Source organism: Podarcis pityusensis (genome assembly GCF_964106645.2).
Source record: "Podarcis pityusensis genome assembly, chromosome: 5".
NCBI classification, from domain to species: domain Eukaryota; kingdom Metazoa; phylum Chordata; class Lepidosauria; order Squamata; family Lacertidae; genus Podarcis; species Podarcis pityusensis.
Window position 1 is genome coordinate 86400550 of NC_138032.1, and position 19543 is coordinate 86420092.

The following is a 19543-nucleotide window of genomic DNA, read 5'->3' on the forward strand; positions in this document are numbered from 1 at the left end:
GCGGCTGGGGCAACCCAGCTAGATGGGGTGGGGTGCAAATATTATTATTATTTCATGTGTACCATTTGGCTACATCGTGCCTTTAGAATACAGAAGCTACAACTGAGGCGGTTGTTGCAGCTTTAATCTTTAGCGTTGCTTGCAATTGAAAAATACATAATGTTAATAGTTAGCTTCACAGAGCTAATTTCCAACAAATACTTATAGAAAGAGAGAGAAGTCGCAAACTTCCCGCCCCACAACTTCTCACTTTGTTTAGGGGTGTGTTTTTTGTGGGGAGATATTTGTGGGAACAAGATCTTCTTAGCTGTGGCAAGAAAAACAGGGTTACCACCTGCTTTTAAATCTTAAACTCATCGTGGGGAACGTTTAATGCTGTGAACCGCCCTGAGATCGGCTGTATGAAGGGCAGTGTACAGATTTCACAAATAATACTAATAAATAATAGTGGTAATAATTTCCAGCCTGAGAGCTTTATTCCTGGTGAGCAGCGTGCCAGGGTTGGGTAGGGGCCAGAGGCAAAAGTAGGTGGGGTAAGAAGAAAAAGAAAAAGAAGAAAACAAACATCTCTACAGCCTCCATCCAGGCAAGCAAGAAGCATTATCACAGTTCAATGAGGCATTCTAGCCATTCAAAAGCACTTGAGAGTGTAGGATGAGAGCTGTGCCCTGGGGAGAGGCAGTATGGCTTGAGGAGAAGTCCTGAGGATCCATATTTGACTCCTGGGCCTGAGGTTCCCCAACCCTGCTGTAGAGCTCTGTATGTAGAAAGCAACACCTGAACTGGGAAATATTGCTGCTTTGAGTTCCTATGAAAGGGGAATGTCTAAAAAGCTGTGTGTGTGTGTGTGTGAAAGCTGCCAGTTTAAGTGATTAAACATCAGAACGATTCAGTTTGGGGCAGGGACAGAGGAAGCTGCCCAAGTACCGTATTTTTTGCTCTATAAGACTCACTTTTTCCCTCCTAAAAAGCAAGGGGAAATGTGTGTGCGTCTTATGGAGCAAATGCAGGCTGCGCAGCTATCCCAGAAGCCAGAACAGCAAGAGGGATTGATGTTTTCACTGCGCAGCGATCCCTCTTGCTGTTCTGGCTTCTGAGATTCAGAATTTTTTCCCCCTTTGTTTTTCCAAAAACTAGGTGTGTCTTGTGGTCTGGTGCGTCTTATAGAGCGAAAAATACGGTACTTACTTGGTTAATATGTTCATGATCTTACATCTGTGTGCAGGGAGAATAGGGAGAGGGTTTCAGGTCTAAATTCTTGCCTCCACAGAAGAAAACACATGAACCAAGGGGTGCTTCAGATATTTGAACGTGGTGTCTCCCCCCTAACGCCAATTGGAATATTGTCTTCACCAATTGGAATATTGTCTAGTATGACTCAAGCTGCCTGCATTTGAGGGCTGAGTTTACGTTGGTAGGGATACACGTTTTAAAGTGCATTATCCAGAGATTGCAATCTTCAAATTATTATGAGCATAGAATGGTAATTGTAAGATTCACTGTGTTGATTGAATGTCTAAGAGGCAGTCCTATAACAAGAGACAGCTAAATATACTCGAGCCCCATTAAACTCAGTGGGGCTTACATCTTCTGACTGCAAACCCACCAAGATGGGGGCTGTGTCACTTACATAGAGTGTTAAACACACAGTTGCTAATCTAGGTAAGGTTGGAGTACATGTACAACATTTCATTCTGTTCTGGTTGTTTAAATGGGTCTTAATTACCGTATATCTGTTTGTTGATTGTACACATTTTCCCCCTGTTATGCTTTATGCATGAAATATGAGTGGGAAGAATCTTCTCAGCCCAGGGAGACCAAGGGAAAAACAATGCCAAAACAAGTTACTGATCCACCTTTCCATTTGTATAGAACGTTTGGCACAGGGTGCTTTAAAATACTTATTTTCCAAACATGGAATCTTTAACATTTCTGTTTTTCCCCAAGGTAGGGCCAGAGGACCTTGTGGGAGGGGATATGACAACTTCTCCCTTTCAGTCTTGATCTAGTTCAGAGCCCCCTCCTGCTGCTTCGCAAGAGAAATTTTCGAGACAGAAAATCCTTCTTCTAAGTGCCTTAATTTTCTTTCTTGGGAAGAAGGCGGATAGCTCCATCTAGCGTCTGTATAGAAAAAGGCTCTGCAAATTAATATTCTTTGACCAATAAGTTCTTATCTTAGGCAACTGGCTACTACTTTATTGGGGAAGAAACAAACTGCTGTTGTTAAAGAGACTACAGGGAAGGTTTTTGCTTTAATGCTTTTCTTTTCTTTATGTTTTTCTCGATATATTTTAAGTTCTGTGTCCACATGGGTCAGTGGATTCCTTTGAAGCCCTCGCCTGACACTAGTGAATGAGCACAAGTGTGCATTGTTTCAGGGGAAACTCAGAACTCTTTGTGTTCCAATCTTTTCTTCCATGACATCTACAACTCCCTTCTTTGACCTTTTACTCATGGTCACTCTCTTGATGAGCTAGCAACCAAGCCTTACTCAGTTAATTGCCATGATTCTTTAATTTTATCTCTGCCATGCTGAAAAAGCTGCCAGCCAGAAAGGTTAACATAAATTCCTGGAATGTAAAAGGTCTGGGACACCCAACAGAAATGAATGGGTGCACACACAAAAAGCTTGGATGAAAACTGGTTTATTAACTAGCAGATGGTACAGCCCATAATCTTCCAGCATTAAAAGAATGACTGAGCAAGTTCTGGAATCTGCCTGGAAATGGCAAATCTGACTGAACAGATCCGGGAGATCATTAACAACATATAGAATCATTTGAGAGTTCGTCGTTGCCCTTTATTGACCGTAGGAAAACAAGATATAACTTGGATATCAGCCACACCAAACTTAGTAATTTTAGACAATTTAACTTACGGCAGAGCTTTAACGCATGCCACTAAGATTGGCATGCGTCAGTGCCATAGGATCTTCTGTAGGGTGCAGTGCAGTGCTACAGGTAGAATTTCCCCAGGTGGTCTAAGTGACCCCACAGATCTTACAGGGGGAGGTGGTCTTTCAGGGATTATTACGCAATGGGGTGAGCTCCCGTGGCTCTGTCCCAGCTTCTGCCAACCTGGCAGTTCGAAAGCACACCAGTGCAAGTAGATAAATAGGTACCGCTGCAGCGAGAAGGTAAACGGCATTTCCATGCACTCTGCCACTTGTCACAGTCCTCCGTGTGCCAGAAGTGGTTTAGTCTTGCTGGCCACATGACCCAGAAAGCTGTCTGTGGACAAACGCCAGTTCCCTCGGCCTGAAAGAGAGATGAGCGCCGCAACCCCATAGTCGTTTTTGATTGGACTTAACTCTCCAGGGGTCCTTTACCTCATCATCATCATCATCATCATCATCATCATCAGTGCTTTTTTTCTGGGGGGACGCATACCCCTATACATCTGTGAATCTAAGTTTGGCCTCATTGAGGGGCAGTATTTCAATATGAGTAGGAAAATGAGAGTACCCCTAAACATTTTTAATCATTATCAGTAACAACATGAAAGATAAAGGGGTCCCCAGTTGTTCAGGGATTTGTATGTTAACAACACGAACTTCATTCAAACTGGCCACAGCATTCTCCATCAAGGGAGGCTCCACGTAGGTCATATTACAGTAGTCCAATGCAATACAGCCAGATAGGTGGGGTAGTAGTAGTAGTAACAACAACAACAATGTTGATGTAGGTGGTGTACCAGCTTAACTTCACCAAACTTCTGACCATGACAACAGGGTTAATTCACACACCCTCAAAAAATTCAGACTACTCACACATAAAGGTAAAGGTAAAGGTACCCCTGCCCGTACGGGCCAGTCTTGCTAGACTCTAGGGTTGTGCACTCATCTCAATCTATAGGCCGGGAGCCGGCGCCGTCTGAAGACACTTCCGGGTCACATGGCCAGCGTGACGGAGCTGCAACTGGCGAGCCAGCGCAGCACACGGAACGCCGTTTACCTTCCCGCTGGTAAGCGGTCCCTATTTATCTACTTGCACCCGGAGATGCTTTCGAACTGCTAGGTTGGCAGGCGCTGGGACCGAACGACGGGAGCTCACCCCGCCGCGGGGATTCGAACCGCCGACCATGCGATCGGCAAGTCCTAGGCGCTGAGGTTTTACCCACAGCGCCCCTGAGGTTAATGCTAAATCATGGGTATGCCCTGCCCTGTGACAGTTTGGAACAGATGCGTGGTTGCCATGGAGCCCATGATGACCCAAGCCAGTCAAGGGAATAAAATGATTGCTACCTTTTGAGGCAACCACAGTCTCCCCCCAAATGCTCGAGAATGATGCTTCATCTAGGGCATTATTGGGAGAGGGGATGGTGAACGTCACCAAGAGCTTTGGGGTTGCAAAACAAAGAGTGCTGCTGCTTGCCATCGATTTGCTAAGCCTCCCAACTTACTGACTCCCCTCACTTGCAGACCCCTTTCTACCCCTCTGTATTTCAAGCTGGAAGTGCGAAAACCGCTCATTCTGGCTTGATCTTGCAACAGTGCTGCTGCTGTAGCTCAAAGGACTGCTATTTGTCATGTTGTAGTCTTGCCTAAAGAGTCTTCATATTGGGTTAACATGGCAACAGAGTTTAAATTGGTATTTCCAGCAGCAAATGCGTTGAGGGTGTTTGTTTTTGGTGTTCTCTGTCTTGTTGGAAGAACCTGCTAGACACCAAAGCAAGAGGATTAGAAGGGGAGCTTTAATTACAAAGCTGGATATCCTGTAAAGCTTAATTGAATCATTGACCTGAAGAACTATTGGACTTCGCGCAAAGGGAATTGGTTATTTCTAAGTAGGACCTGTAGCAAAATCTGCAGTGTCTGGCCATCGTTTAACAGGAGACTCTCCTCTGGTTTACTGTGTGGGTTGGTCAGGCAGGTTGTCTTACTTTTACACTAGATACTGGACTATGGATGGCCGAATCAGTCCATTTCCTGTCCGAGTCAGTTCTGCAGTTCCGCACTCCATACGTGGAAGTTTGGCTCACAAGAGACAAAGTCTTTGCCATCTTGAAGATATGATAGAAACTAGGGGCGAAAAGATGGCATATTCCTACACAGATATTTGAAATATATCAAAAAAATATTCGTTCTTGCCCAGCAGCTCATCCTTTCGGGCCATTTTATGCTGCTTTGTGATAGGATGGACAGTAGTAGTGGATCTTATTTTTTTGTTTGTTTGTTTCTGTCTGCAACAAAAGCCCAGTATGTAGAAATATCAAACAATGCAGCAGGCCGGACTATTATTATTTATTTGATTTATATACTGCCCTTTATCCAAAGATCCCAGGGCAGTGTACAACATTGAGAACACAATTTAGGGAGCATAATAAAAAATAATACAGAGCATAGTAATAAAAGTAGCATAATAACACAATAACTTTTCTTTCTGGTGTCCTCTATTTTTTTGTTTCATTTTTTTTGTTTCATTTTGCTTGCTGGAAGTATTGGGGGGGGGGCGTTGGGGGAACATTCCAAAATGTGGGGTGGGAAACCTCAGGCTAAGGTGCTGAATGTGTCCCTCCAGTGCTATCTGTCTGGCCTTTGAGACTCTCGCCAGGCTGCACCCATCAGTGACCCTGCTCTACACCCTTCCAGAGCGCTTCTGCCTAGGTGGAACACATCCTTTAAGCTCTGATAATGCCTCTTGCCTGCCTGGAAGGACAATGGAGAAAGGGTACGTGAGCTTGTGTAGCAACCAGCCCGCTGCAGAAAGTTAATTTTTTGTATTTGTTGGACCTGTCGGGATCTCCGCTCGGCCAAGCTGATAAAGCTCATTTTCTTCCCCAAGTCTTCGGAATCTCCTCCCGATGTGTTTAATGACCTGAGCCTTTGATAAGGCTCCAAGGCACATTCTCCAGCAGGGTTTCCAGCACAGGAAAGAAACAAGAGGTTTGGGCTACATTGTAAAGAGTTTTATTTCTAAGCTACGGAGACAGAAAATACATCCTCTCTCTATGGAAGCAGAGAGCAACTGAACAAAGGAACAAAGGAAACAGGAAACCACTAACGTCACATCCTGTCTCTTTTCCCGTGAGACTTCCAACAGCCTGGAAGGTCTCTGGAATGTAAACAGAGTCCTGTGACTCCAAGCAGCTGCACAGTGATAAGAACAGAAACTAACATCCTCCCCCTTTCTGTGAACACCACTGGGCAGCGTGTCAGTACAATCTCAGTACAAACCCAATTTCTGTACATAGGTACAGTGTTGATCCTTCGGAACAACCTTAGACAATAAATCAGCAGGAATTTAATTACCTGGCATGTAGGACACCATTACGAGTCCTTTCTGAACACATTCTCTAGCATGTTGCAGCTTCAGTTGCAAGTGCTTCGTTTACAACCTTCAGAAGTCAGCAAAGCCAAACATGCTTTCTTGTCCTGATAAACCTAACAGGACCAGCCTCTTTTGCCTCTTGCCCCACCCATGGCTGGCATGCGACCCTCCATCCTAAATTGTCCTCAGGACCTGCTGTGGGATGCAAGTGCTGTTGAGCTGGTTCAGAATACGTGACCATGGTTTGCTGTCAAATTCAATATATGTGTAAGTGGATGGAATGAGAGGAGTGTGTGTAGAGACTTCTGACTTTTGTATGGAATGCAGCCCACTGTACAAGGGTAAAAGCTTCCTCCATTGCTCCTCCCATTTTTGCCTCTGTCCCTGCCCGCCACTGGCATGTGAACCCCCAGAAAACGAGGGAGCACAGCCCTTTTTCAGAAAGCTACAGTCTGAAGTGGCACAGTTCCGCTGTAAATGTCGGGACTGTACCACTTGGTTTCCACTTCATTCTGCGCTCTCTCTCTCTCTGTGTGTATATATAGATCAGCACTTAGTTTTTGCAGAACAGAGACAGTGCTGCCATTGAGACACCACAGGGCTCTCTTGACCCCCTCCAGCATATGGAATACGGAAGGGGCTTGCTTTTAGAATTCAGCTTCTGATTACTGCTTTGATTTGGCTTGGAGCCATATATGTGGATTTAATCAGTCTGGCCAAACTGAGATACTAAGGAGGAGCTATTTTAACCACCGCACCAAAGGATAAATCTACAGGTTAACTGCTATTTATTTTTTCTTGCCTGTCTCCAGTTGCTATCTCTTGGGTCTCTTGGATTTTGAAATAACAGCTGTTTTTGTCCTGTTTTACCTTCATAACACAGAATCCTGACAAATCCTTGTTTCTGTGACTTCATCCATACAAGCTGAAGAAGCGATCAAGCATAGCATTCCCGCCCCGCCCCCGCCCCCCATGCTGACTGTAGAGCTTTCTGTTTTTTCATTAAGTGCTCATGTACTCTGGTTATTGGATATCCTAAACATGTCTGATATTTCTCAGTGAAAACTGGAGTTTCTACATACATATATTTGAAAGTAATCAAATAGAATTTGCAGGAACTATGTTTCATTTAGTGCCAGGGCTGTGCATAAGCCATCATTCTGCTGGAGAGCAGAAAATTTATTTCATTACAATTTATTGCAATTGTTTATTTTATTACAATCCATTGCAATTGTTTACAATTCAGGATAGAATTCCTTCCAAGAAATAGTAAAATATAACAGTGTGTCAGAATCCTTCCCATAGGGCAACTGGTGGTAGACAACGTGAAATGTGATACAGTTCAACTGGAGCAGACTGATGTATTAGTTGCCTGCCCCTCCCCCTGAAATTATCCTCACAGGGCATTTGGTGGTCAACTGTATAGTTTTGAGGAGGGTGGGATGGGGTCTTCACCTGGAGCAAGCTTTGAGGTGTTGGTCTTTGCCCCCGTCTCAGTTGGTAGAGCATGAGACTCCTTATCTCAGGTCCATGGGTTCAAGAGCCACGTTGGGCAAAATATTCCTGCATTGCTGGAGGTTGGACTGGATGACCTTCAGGGTCCCTTCCAACTCTACAATTCTGTGATTCATTGATCTTTCCCTGTTCTGCAAGCCGCAGTGGTTGTACAATACAGCTGTTGACCATGGGTACCAGTATTGCTTCCAAGTACTTTCCCTTCATCACATTGTTTTTACCTTTCATTATACCTTTCATTACCTTTCATATCTCCCGGTATGCCCCACGGAGAGCCTCAAGGTCCATAAATAACAACACCCTAGTGGTCCCAGGCCTTAAGGAAGTTAGATTGGCTTCAACCAGAGCCAGGGCCTTTTCAACACTGGCTCCGGCCTGGTGGAACGCTCTGCCTCATGAGACCAGGGCCCTGCAGGATCTGATTTGTTTCCGCAGGGCCTGTAAGACAGAGTTGTTCCACCTGGCCTTTGGCTTGGAGCCAATTTGATTCCCTCCCTCCCTCTCTTTCTTTTTTCTTTTCCTTCTCCTCCTGCGATGAGGCTACATTTTAATATTTTAATGTTCCATTATTTTAATGTTGTATTTTATTTTTGTTTTTAAGTTGTAATCATTCATCTTGTTTTTATTATTGCTTGTAAGCCGCTCTGAGCCTGGCCTTGGCTGGGGAGGGCGGGGTATAAATAAAAAATTATTATTATTATTATTATTATTATTATTATTATTATTATTATTATATATGCAGGGTGAGGTATGCTTCGTATGCGAGATGCACGACAGACCATACCCGAAATGGTTTTCTAGAGGTACAGTTGCGAAGTGTGGAGGTGACAAATACGTTTGCAGATGTATGTGTCATACAAATATATTTAATGGAGGCAAGGCTGACTGTGGCTCCCCGCTGAGCATAGTTTCTGGCACCGCACCTTGGTTCAATTTACTTTGGTGCTGGATGTTCGTTAATGATAATGCAGGGGAGAGGGAAAAGGTTTAATAAAACCTTTCTTCACTTTTATGATATTCAATGTCACTCAAGTGGACCTAATCATCATCATCTCCCTGGTACAGCCCCTCACCAACCCCAGCTCCAAAAAATAAATAAATAAAAATCTAGTCCCCCCTCCAGAGCAGATTCTGGGTGTGTTCCAGGGTGGAGAGGAAGGGCAAGTCCCATTGCACAAGAGAAAGTCTTAATTGCTCGTGAGTGGACACGTGCATGTTTGTGTGTGTGTGCACACGCACCCACTCAACAAGTTAATAGTAATAATAATGATATTTATACCCTGCCCATCTGGCTTACAGCATATCTAAAAACATAATAAAAACATCAAGTGTTAAAAACCTCCCAGAATAGTAGTAGTAGTAGTAGTAGTAGTAGTAGTAGTAGTAGTAATTTAAGCAAGTATTTTGTATGAAACCCTTCTCTCTTCCCCCTCCCCTTTCCCCCAATCCATCTTTTGTATTTCAAACCATGTATTTTGGTTCTAAACTGTTGGCCACCTATTCACCAGTACTTCTCCCTCTGATCTGAAGCTTTAGCGCTTTTACAGAGCGGAGAATGAAAGAGATCCTAGCCAGCCTGGACATTGCAACAGTGTCACCTCATCATGCAGCCAGTGGAATATGGTGGTTATATGGCGGTCAAATCAGAATGAGGGCGCTGCTTCTTGCCCTCACTTGATTAAATAGGCTCAAGGGTCATCTCAGTCACATCTAAAGACTGGCTCAAGATTCAGATGGCCATCTGTCATGGATGCTTTGGTTGAGATTTCTGCATTTCAGGGGGTTCGACTAGATGGGGCTTGGGTCCCTTCCAACTCTACGATTCTGTGATTTCTTGATGCTCCAGTCTTCGTGTAATTAATCTGCAAATGTGAACCACTCGTGAGACTGGACCTTGTGTGTGTGTGTGTGTGTGTGTGTGTGTGTCAGAGAGAGAGAGAGAGCACGCACTCGAATAAATGCAGATATAGGTATATAAAATGTTGGGCAAGATAGCGAACAAACTAGTGACTAACTCATTAGTCTTCTGAATATGCAAGGCAGGAGGATTAGATTTGGGAAGGTGACTAGTCTTAATTTACTGAACCTGCTATCCATTCTCTATATACCGTATTTTTCGCCCTATAGGACGCACTTTTTCCCCTCCAAAAATGAAGGGGAAATGTGTGTGCGTCCTATGGGGCAAATGCAGGCTTCAGGAAGCTCTGCGCAACCCTCGGGAGACTGGCTCCGAGGGTTGCGCAGAGCTGCCTGCAGTCCCAGACTCAGCGCAGCTCTGCGCGGCCATCGGTAGCCGGGCGCGAAGCCCCGCCTGGCTCCCGATGGCTGCACAGAGGTGCCTGCAGTCCCGGGCTCAGCGCAGCTCTGCGCGGCCATCGGGAGCCGGGCGCGAAGTCCCGCCCGGTTCCCGATGGCCGCGCAGAGGTGCCTGCAGTCCCGGGCTCAGCGCACTTCTCCCCATCGCCAGCCCCACAAGCTCGGGGGACAGCGGGGAGGCGAAGCGCGCCTTCCCGCTGTTCCCCGACCTGGTTCTTCCAGCCCCGCACCTGGGGGGGAAATAAAAAATTCTTTCTTTATTTCCCCCCCAAAAAACTAGGTGTGTCCTATGGGCCGGTGCGTCCTATGGGGCGCAAAATACTGTATCTCTTCCTTTTGCAGACTGGTATAGAGTAGCTGAGATCTTGAGATGTGAGCACCAGGTTCCCCATTTCAAATCTCACCTCAGCCACAAACTCACTAGATGCCCTCAGGCACGATTCAATCCTTTGCACTCAAGGAGCTAATACTTCCTGATTTTACATGGCTTTTGTAAGGATCACTGAGATAACATCTGCAAAGTGCCTTGAATACTTGGAATGCATTGTATTAATGCTGTAGTCTTCTTCTCAGCGGGTTCCGAAGAGCTTATCTGCTTAGTTTTCACTTTGAGGAAGAATGAGGTCTGGTCTTTCCTATAACTTAACGAGAAGGCTGCCGGGGGTTTGCCTGCCTCACTTAGAGCTTTCCAAACTGGTGTCGGCTGCAGTGTGTAGGTGTGTTATGCAAATGCACCCCACACTCTTCCCGGGGCTGGAAAGGGGTTAGTTTAACCTCCGGTTTGCTAGTAAAACTTAATTACTCTGTCACGAAACGATGCGTGTCTAAGAAGTGTGTCACCAACATGGAAAGTTTGGAAAGCTCTGACTTAGAAAATGGTGCTGCTACATCCCCCCCCCCCCAATAAGTCCCTGTTCTCAGGCATGTTTTACTATCCTGTCTTGCTTTTAGGTGGACGTTTGCCCTTCCTGAAGATCCACTAAGACACCCAAATACTCCGTTGGTCTCTTTTCTGAGTGGTGGCGTAGAATTGCATACTTTCTTCTTCCGTTTTGTTTGATATCATCCGGGTGGTTTAACCACATCTTAACTTTGTTTTCTCATTGACCATTTTATTAGGAAGGTGGTTTTAATACTGCATGCTATGTCTTGCAATGGCTGCACAGATGTGTGGGCTCACAGCCGCTCGGCTCTTTCATGATCCTTTTTGCTCCCGCTGAGCTAAGCTAAGGTTTGGTTTAATGTGTCATCCAAACCTAGGCTCATGGTTAAGCTGTCTCCTCGCTAACCACAAGCTGTAGCCAAGAACAGAACTTGGCTGCAGCTCGTGGTTAGTGAAAAGAGCTTAACCACAAGCCTAGTTTCGGACAACGCACAAAGCAAAACCTTGGCTTAACTCGGCACATTGGAGCAGTAAAAAGGACTGAGGAGGCTGCAAAGTGTGCAGCCCTAGTTAGTCAGAATTTGCCATACTGTTTTGTGTGAACCAGGCCTATGAGAAAACTCAGTAAGTGCATATCAGAACTCTTGGAAGAGAAGTATCCAGACCCTCCCAGTGCATTTCAGTTTGGGAGCGGATGCTTACGAACCTTGAGTGCTGAAGAGACAAACTACCATCTTTCCACTCTGGAGAGCTGTGAGAAATTCTACTCTGGAAAATGTTCCTAATAAACTACAGCTCACACCATGTCTGTACTTCCCATACAAAGGATGATTTCCCTATTACTGAACTTACTATTTTTTTTATTGAACAAATGTTTGGCACACAGTGGCTGAAGATGCTGTGGTGTCTATGAACCCAGGCGTACTGACTGAGTGTGTGGTTTTTTGGGGAAAAAATCTCACAATTTGATCTTACATAATAGAAGATGTTGCAATGACGTTTGGATGCACCCTCCGACTCCTCCCCCTTCTCCCCCAAAGCCTTTATTACTGCCTCTTTGATGTTAATGTCCCTCTTCTTTGACTTTGTCATCCCAGAACTCTGTATCTGAGAGCCTGTTTTATAAACACTGTTTACAGCTAAATCCTGCCATTTTCTGAACGCCGTTCCTGATGTCCAACCCTCTGTGCTGGATTCTGTAGTTCTATCTTAATGTTTTAAGGGGAATCAATTACCTTTTTTTTACCCCCTGTAATAGTGTGTTTCCCTTCTTCGATCCTTTCTTTCTTCCTACTTTTCCTTTCAAAACTAATTTACTTGCACCTTGCTCTCTCGTTGCTGTTGGGCCTTTTTGCTTCATTATGGCTCCTCCCACTGAATGATTGTGTCCAATCAGTTGGCAGGCAGAGCTCCGCCCCTGCTTCGGCCGCCATGAGTGCTGCCGGCCTGGCTGAGCAAGGTATGTGGCATGAGTCGTATATCCTGAGTGCCTGAACCTAGAGTTACCTATCCGCCTACCCTCCACCAACTCCACAACCAGTTAAAACCAGCATGCCAGTGTTTGTGAACCCAGTGAGAAGCCATCCATGCTTGCTGGCTGAGAAATGGGCATGTACTAAGGTATCCATCTAACCAAGAACCATAACCACATGGATTTTAAGTCTACTAACAAAGTATGCATGTTGGGTTCTTAACCCAGTCCTGCAATGAATCAGCACATGAGATTTGGAGGCAGGGATTGGTCGGATGTGGGGTTGCCAGTGCCTGCTGTTTGAAGGGGATTTCAGAAGGTGAGTGTATCTTAGAGTGAGGGGACCAAACATCCCAGCAAACTGGCTTGGCAAGGGTGGGGATGCTGTTGTATAATGAAGCTTGTTCCTAGCAAAGTGGCCTGTCACGTTACAGGAAGAGGAGATACAGGGTTGTCTTGCAGTTCATCCACACGGTTGGGTATCAAGCAATAGCTTTCAGTAGCTTAGAAAAGTTACATTCTGTAGTTCAAAAATTGTGGTTCCGAACCATCTGTTTGGAGCACCTGTGGGTTTGAATGCAAAGGGGGAAGCAAATAGGACCAGAAAAGGGCCTCTTACAGTGGAGGAGATCATTAACATGGATGTTGAACCTGAAGGGGAGCTCCCTACACCTCCAGGACTAATGCCATCTGAGGTTTGTGCCCTCATCCACCAAAATCCCCAACAGCAGAGAGCAGTGTGCAGACACAAGTCTTCAGCCAGCTAAGGATTAATGTTCAGCCAAACCTGAGCCCCAAACCCATTACGCTGACAGTGCCTTAGGCTCAGAATGAATGAATCTGCTGAGCTGAAGCCAAGCCTTCACATAAACAGGGGCAGAAGTGGACCTAAGGACTTTCAGGCTGAAGTGCCAGACTCCCCTTCCCTGCTAGGCTCCATGGAGCCCTCAAAATGCCTGGGACCACATCCCTTGAGCTTCTTGGGACGTAGCAATAGTCTTTCAGAGGCCTCATGCCTGTCAGCTGAGGAACTTGCAGGGTGGGGGAACAGAAGGAAGGGGGAGGGAAGTCATCCTCACTGTACCCTACTCCCCCCACAAGTTCCTCACAGACCCCCATTTGTTCTACTTAATTTGCATGCTTGTTTCTGGGTGCACTATGCGTGTGGTGTTTCATGCAATATATATATATACATAAAAATACAAATCACATTGCAGAATTTAGACTTCTCGCGATCCAGTGTTCCTGCCACAGAGTTTGGTGGGTGGGGAGTAGGGTTGTGCTTTTTGTGAGTGATTGGTGATAAGTACTTCAAGAAAGGAACCACGTCTTTTACCTAGCAAAAGTAGCTACCCAATTTCACTATATGTTTTAGTCAATGTGCCTTAGGTGGGATGATGCCTAAGATCCAGGAGTGTGCAGGCAAGGAAATGAGAGGAAGTGGGGGACAGCCTCTGTGCCCCAGAAAAGGGGCCTTCCCCCTGTTTTGCTGTGACACTGGCAAAGTTTATTTCTCCTGCCTCTGTTGCTGGCACTCGGGCTTGCAGAATAACTGATAATTTCCCATGAATTAAACAAGAGGAAAAGGCAGAGGAATTCATCAGTCCCTCCAGGACTGCTTGGAAAATGTTTTGTCATTATACACCAAGTTATTTCTGCAACCATGAAGGCTTCCCATTTTCTCTCTCTGCCCATTAGTTTAAAACCAGGATGATCAGCCCGCCGGATAATATATACGTTGTCCTTTGGGGAAGGCAAACTGTTCCCAAAATTGATACCAGCAGAGAACTTCAGGCATCATTAAATATACTATTATTATTATTTTTTAAAATGAAACCCGTATCAGACTCGCTTAGATGAGACAGATTTAGGGACCAGAAATTTGGGGCTCTTGCTTTCATTGCGGCTACAGAATTTTTCACATACATGCTTTCGTGACGTCAAGTTTAGCAGAGTCTGCAAACTCTGGGTCACTCAACCCTATGCTAAAATTGTGAGTAAGCATTTTACTATATATTTTTTAAATGTTAAAATAGTTTCTCAAAGCAGAACCTGACCTAACATCACATGGGGAAGGGTTGAGAGGGGTCAAGAGTGGATGGCAATGTGTCCCATGTCTGAGAATCTGCAGAGCATGGATGCAAAAACATTTCTTTACCCGAAAGGGACCTCCCAGGCAGTTTTCCTGGGGTCGCCCCTGCTGTCGTCTTGTGCTGAGTTGTGTATTGTGCCCTGTGCTTTTGTTTTTTTGGAGTCATCTTACACCATGTCTTGTGCCTGTGTGTAGTGCTTCATCTGTGGGATTCCTACCTCCGCATTTCCGGTGTGTCGGCTGACACCTGCAGGCCACCAACTCTGAATAAACATGCATCTTTGTCTTGTCTTAACTGCTTGGGATGTCTGCTCTTGTCACCGTGTTGTAAATTAATTTATAAAAGTCTCCCCCCAACCATCTTCTATTGCATGAGCTGCTTTAAATGAGTAGCAAATTTTTCTCTTCCTGCAGTGCTGGGCCAGTAACTGGATTTTTTTTTTCCTGGGGCTGTGTGGGTGAAGCATGTGAACTGTGGAACATTCGTTAGGGTCAGGATGTGAGCAGATTTCCACAATTGTGTTCAAGCTAGCATTACCAGGCTTCCTGGCTGTCCTTTGCATCTCTTTGCAGTGCACAGTAGTTGCATAGAAAGTTTATTCCCACTGCTTCTCCTACCCAGCTATTTTTCTAGCCCCACTATAAACGCAGACTACTTATTTCGGTGTTAAGAGTTTTGGGGTGAGTGGGGAATTAACTAAATGCATTTTGCAGCCTGTTCACAATCTGTGATGGTCTATGACATTTGCTGCTCTTCCTATCCCCCCCCCCATCCTTCTCCAAGCACTTATGGGCATAGGTTTTTTTCCAGGCATTGAGGAATTTGTGATACCTATCACCTTAAGGTAGCTGCAAGTGCTCTAGAACCATGCAAATACTTCCTTGCTTTCTGTGTGGTGGTGGTGGGGTTATAATTTCTGACAGGGCCAAAAGGAAGCTGCAAGACAGGTAAGGAAGTGCCCTTTCTTGGTTGTGATTTCCATTGTTTAAAGTGGGTTATGCAGAAGAAAGCCGTAAGTTCTGTGTAACTACGCAGCTTGCTTACTCTTTTCACTATTATTATTTCTTAAACCTTTGTCCTGCATTTCCCCCACGGATGGAAGCAAATTCCAATAAGAAGCACTGTGTTTTCCTGTTACCTCTCCCTTGGTTTGCACCCCCTCCTCCATATTGTCTTCTGTTCCAGACCAAACTAGAACTCACACATCAGAATTTTGTGGCCTAACTCGATGTATGTCCACTTTGGGTGTGCCATGTGGTGTACAGTTTATCTTTTTGCTTTTAACTCTCCTCTTGTTGAGACCTATTTCGTATGTTCTGCTGGTGGCGTGATAGAACCTCAAACCCACTTCTGCATAAGCAAGGCACCATGCTGTTTGTTGTTGCAAAGCCAGTGTAAGCAACGCATCCCGTGGACAGAGCAGTTTGTGTGAAAAGTGCTCACGTCTTAGTGGTTTTCCATGGCAGCTATGCTATCCATATTGCAAACGACACAGGCTGTAGTTGAGTAACCACCACCCCACCTCTTTAGCCTGGAAAGACTACTCAGGGAGGAATTTTCTCTCGTGTTTGTCTCTGTATTCAGTACAACTGACCACATAAGGTGCTGCCTTTCCCCTCAATATGATAACTTCACAGGTGGGGAGAGATCGATATGAAATTTCTGACTCTTTCAGAAATGTGCTTGAGCACTTTGTCATCCAGCACGCAGCAGAGTGGTTGTGCGCTGCAGTTATAAACTGTAAAAAATAAATTCCAAGCATGAAGCATCAGTTTCATACAGTGGAGTCAGGACTAATTACACAAGTGTAAAAAATTGATTTCAGTCCGTGCAGTAGGCCTCATTAGATTCATATAGGTGATGTCTCCTTCATGCTGACTCCGCTGTTAACTAAGGCAGTTAACAGAGTTCCCTCATTTGTAGCCCTGAATTTCCCATGAAATGTAGAGGAGTTCTTGGAGAAACTTGATAGTATGCCTTTGGGGCAAGTGAAACTTCCAAGTGTCTATGAACGCAGTTTATGAGGGTGGTGGTAGCTGGGTCTTTTATTTTTATTTTTTTACTTGTGTATAGAAAGTCAGAAGTTTTTTGTTTCATTTTTGTTTCTACATATTTTTTTTACTCATGTAAATAGGGAAGCAAAAACACCTCCATTTTTTTTTTTGTTCGTTTGTTTTCAAGGTGGGCACAAAATTTCAGAGGAATTTCAACTTCCATACAAACCTGCCCATATTCAGGATAATCTGGGATTCAGGGTTTAAATTCCAAATTCAGCAAGCAGGAAATCTTAACCCTTCTGATTGGTCAGATTTCCTTAGCCTAATATGTGGGTTGCATAATATTTCTGTGCAAGTCTTGGGTTTAAAACCTCCTTAGGCACACAATAACTGTGTTGAGTGCAGTTCTGGGCCAAATTACCATGAGTTACATTTGTTTTATGCAAAACGTGGGCTTTAGGGAGTGCAATGAGTTCCTCTAACAGAAACCCTGCCACCGCCACTACCTCAGTGGCCTCTGCAAAGTCTATTTCGTAGCTGTTTACAGCCCCAATATGTGCAACCTTACCACTACATGATCCCAACCAGTTGCATAATGAACACAACGATGTCCCAGTGCTGTGTAGCAAATCAGATTTGGCTATGTGAATTCCTCCCATAGCCCTTGCTAAAGGAAAGGGGGAGAAGAGGCAACACACGGCTAAGGCAACCAGGTTATATTTCCCTAACTTGCTGTACTAGAATCCTAGATTTGGGCGAGACCTCAAAGGCAACACAATCCATTCTACTGCTGATGCAGGAATTTTCTGCTGCAGCACCCGTGACAGGTGACCATCTAGCTTCTATATAAAAATTGCTTTACAAGGAGGGGCAAGGAAATGTTCATGAAGCCCACCCCATTTTTAGCCCAACCCGTTTTGAAACATGTAGGAGATGCCAGAGAACCCAAAACTTGGCTCTCTTGGGATTTTAAAGCAGAAACTCAACTATGCTTTCATGGTGACCGCAAGGGCTAGTATTTTCACACTTTTAGAAATAAAGTGAATGTTCTCTGCCTGCCATTCTCTGCATTGTAAGACTTTGATCCGTGCTGCCGTCCCAGCCACGGAAATTTCACATCATGCTTTCGCCTTGACCCTATTCTTGTACCTTCATGTGGATGTGACCTAAGCAGTTTTTAAGAGGCATTAGCATAAATTTGCAACTCATTTGTCCTACCGTGTCCCTAGAACCCTTCACCAACTGCAGTGTACAGTTTGTGGGGCAGTTCCTTTACGCCAGTAGGCACCTGTTGAGTGAACTCGCTGGCCACAAAGTTGCAAGCAAATGCCGCTTTGCTGTTGTAAATGGATATGCTGAGTTGTTGTCCTTGGGCATGTATAGGTGGTCTCATGTGTGCATTGGGGGTCGCCCTGTATCCCTCTGCTACACATGCATCCGCAGTACATGTATACTTGTGTGTGACGTGTTCGTGTGTCTGCAAGCTAGTTGTTCGTTCAGACAAAGGTGACATGGCCTTGCCTACGAAACAGGTAGCCTGAATCTTGCTTATAGTCGTCTCCCTTGCGTTCTCCCGCTTGGCAGCTCCCAGTGCTGCCTTGCTTCTGTTCCCCACTCCCCACCGCGGAACGTGAGCCATCTTTTCCTGGTTCTTATTCCACGTGGATTCCCGCTGGTAGATTGGATTGGTCAAAGCACTTGGAATTGCCAGGCGTTGACCACGGCCATCGACTATTACTTTTTAATAGGTAATATCTACGCATGAGCCACTTCACCGGCAAAATTTCCTGCATGGAAATCATAAGTGTATTTCGCCATGTGTACATGCAGCAGGAACTTGCAGGTGGTCAAGACAACTTTTGAATTCATTGCACACAACAAAACTACATGTGAGATTCGCACTTTTAATTTAAAAAAAAGTGCTGATGACTTCCGTGAAGAAAGTTTGCCTTGTGTGAAGCAGCAACTGTATTCAAGGGGTAACGTTCAGGTTTTGGAATTTAAGAGATCTGCCCCCCCCCCTTTTTTTATTGTCACTGTTAACTTTGAATATTGAAGGGATGGGGCAAGCAATGAAAGTAAAAGATTTGAAACCAAACCTCAAGAGCTCTCAAGGCCTGTTTTACTAAGCAGTGTCTTTGGTGTGAATACCAGGCAGGTTGCATAATTTGTTGTTTTGAACAAGCAGGAGCCTGAGATGGATATGGCTTGGCCTTTAAAGCCATCCTAATTAGCAAGGAAAACTTTCTGCTAACACTCCCATAAGACTGAGTTGAAGGGCAAGGGAACAGGCGTTCACAAAATTGAAGCTTACTTGTGTCTCTTATTTCTCTCCGCAGCTGCCAAAAGCTTACTGAACAAGAAGTCTGATGGAGTAAAGGTAGGTTTTGGATTTTAGCCCACCCTCTTCCTTTCCAGTCTGTCGGACTAGAATTGCTTTCCTTGACCAAAGGCCCACAATCATTCATGCACCAGAAAACAACTGTGCTTCTCCTCCTATGACTGTCTTCACCACTTTCCCACCTCAGTTCTGCTATTTACTGTGTCATTGATCTTTGTTTCTCTCCTAAGCCAGGCTTGTGTAAAAGATAGACTGGGATCTGGCGGCAGATCCCCGGGTGATTTTGCAGTAGATCGGCAAGGGTTTCTGACTCCCGACTGTTTAAATATAGCAACACAAAATGAGTTCCCACCCAAATTAGGGCACTGAGAAGAAACAAGCTAAATAGAGGTTACGTGTGAAAGTACTGTAACAGGTTATTTCCTGTTACTGAAAATAAATTCCTAGGCTCAGAATATGCTCAGAGGCACCCTTGTTCTTTAATTCTACCTGCTATGTCTTTCTCTTTGGTTTGGTGGATCTTTGGGTTCATAATAATAATAATAATAATAATAATAGTAATAATAATAATAGTAATAATAATAATAATAATAATAATAATAATAATAATATCATCTGGCAAGTCTGAAGTCTTCCCAGCCCTGCTCTACAGGTTCTG

At 44.7% G+C, this 19543-nt stretch overlaps 1 protein-coding gene across 19 annotated transcripts in view; it reads left to right on the forward strand.

Annotated features, from left to right (window-relative positions):
• Positions 1-19543, forward strand: part of CAMK2G (calcium/calmodulin dependent protein kinase II gamma) — a 162216-nt gene that overhangs the window by 106516 nt on the left and 36157 nt on the right. For 10 of the 19 annotated variants that reach the window (XM_081006515.1, XM_081006518.1, XM_081006504.1 and 7 more), the window contains exons 13-14: positions 12380-12442; positions 18884-18924. In XM_081006515.1, coding sequence (XP_080862641.1) covers positions 12380-12442; positions 18884-18924 — 104 coding nt within the window. The remainder of the gene's footprint in view (positions 1-12379; positions 12443-18883; positions 18925-19543) is intronic. The other 9 variants (XM_081006517.1, XM_081006522.1, XM_081006505.1 and 6 more) reach the window with 1 other exon arrangement.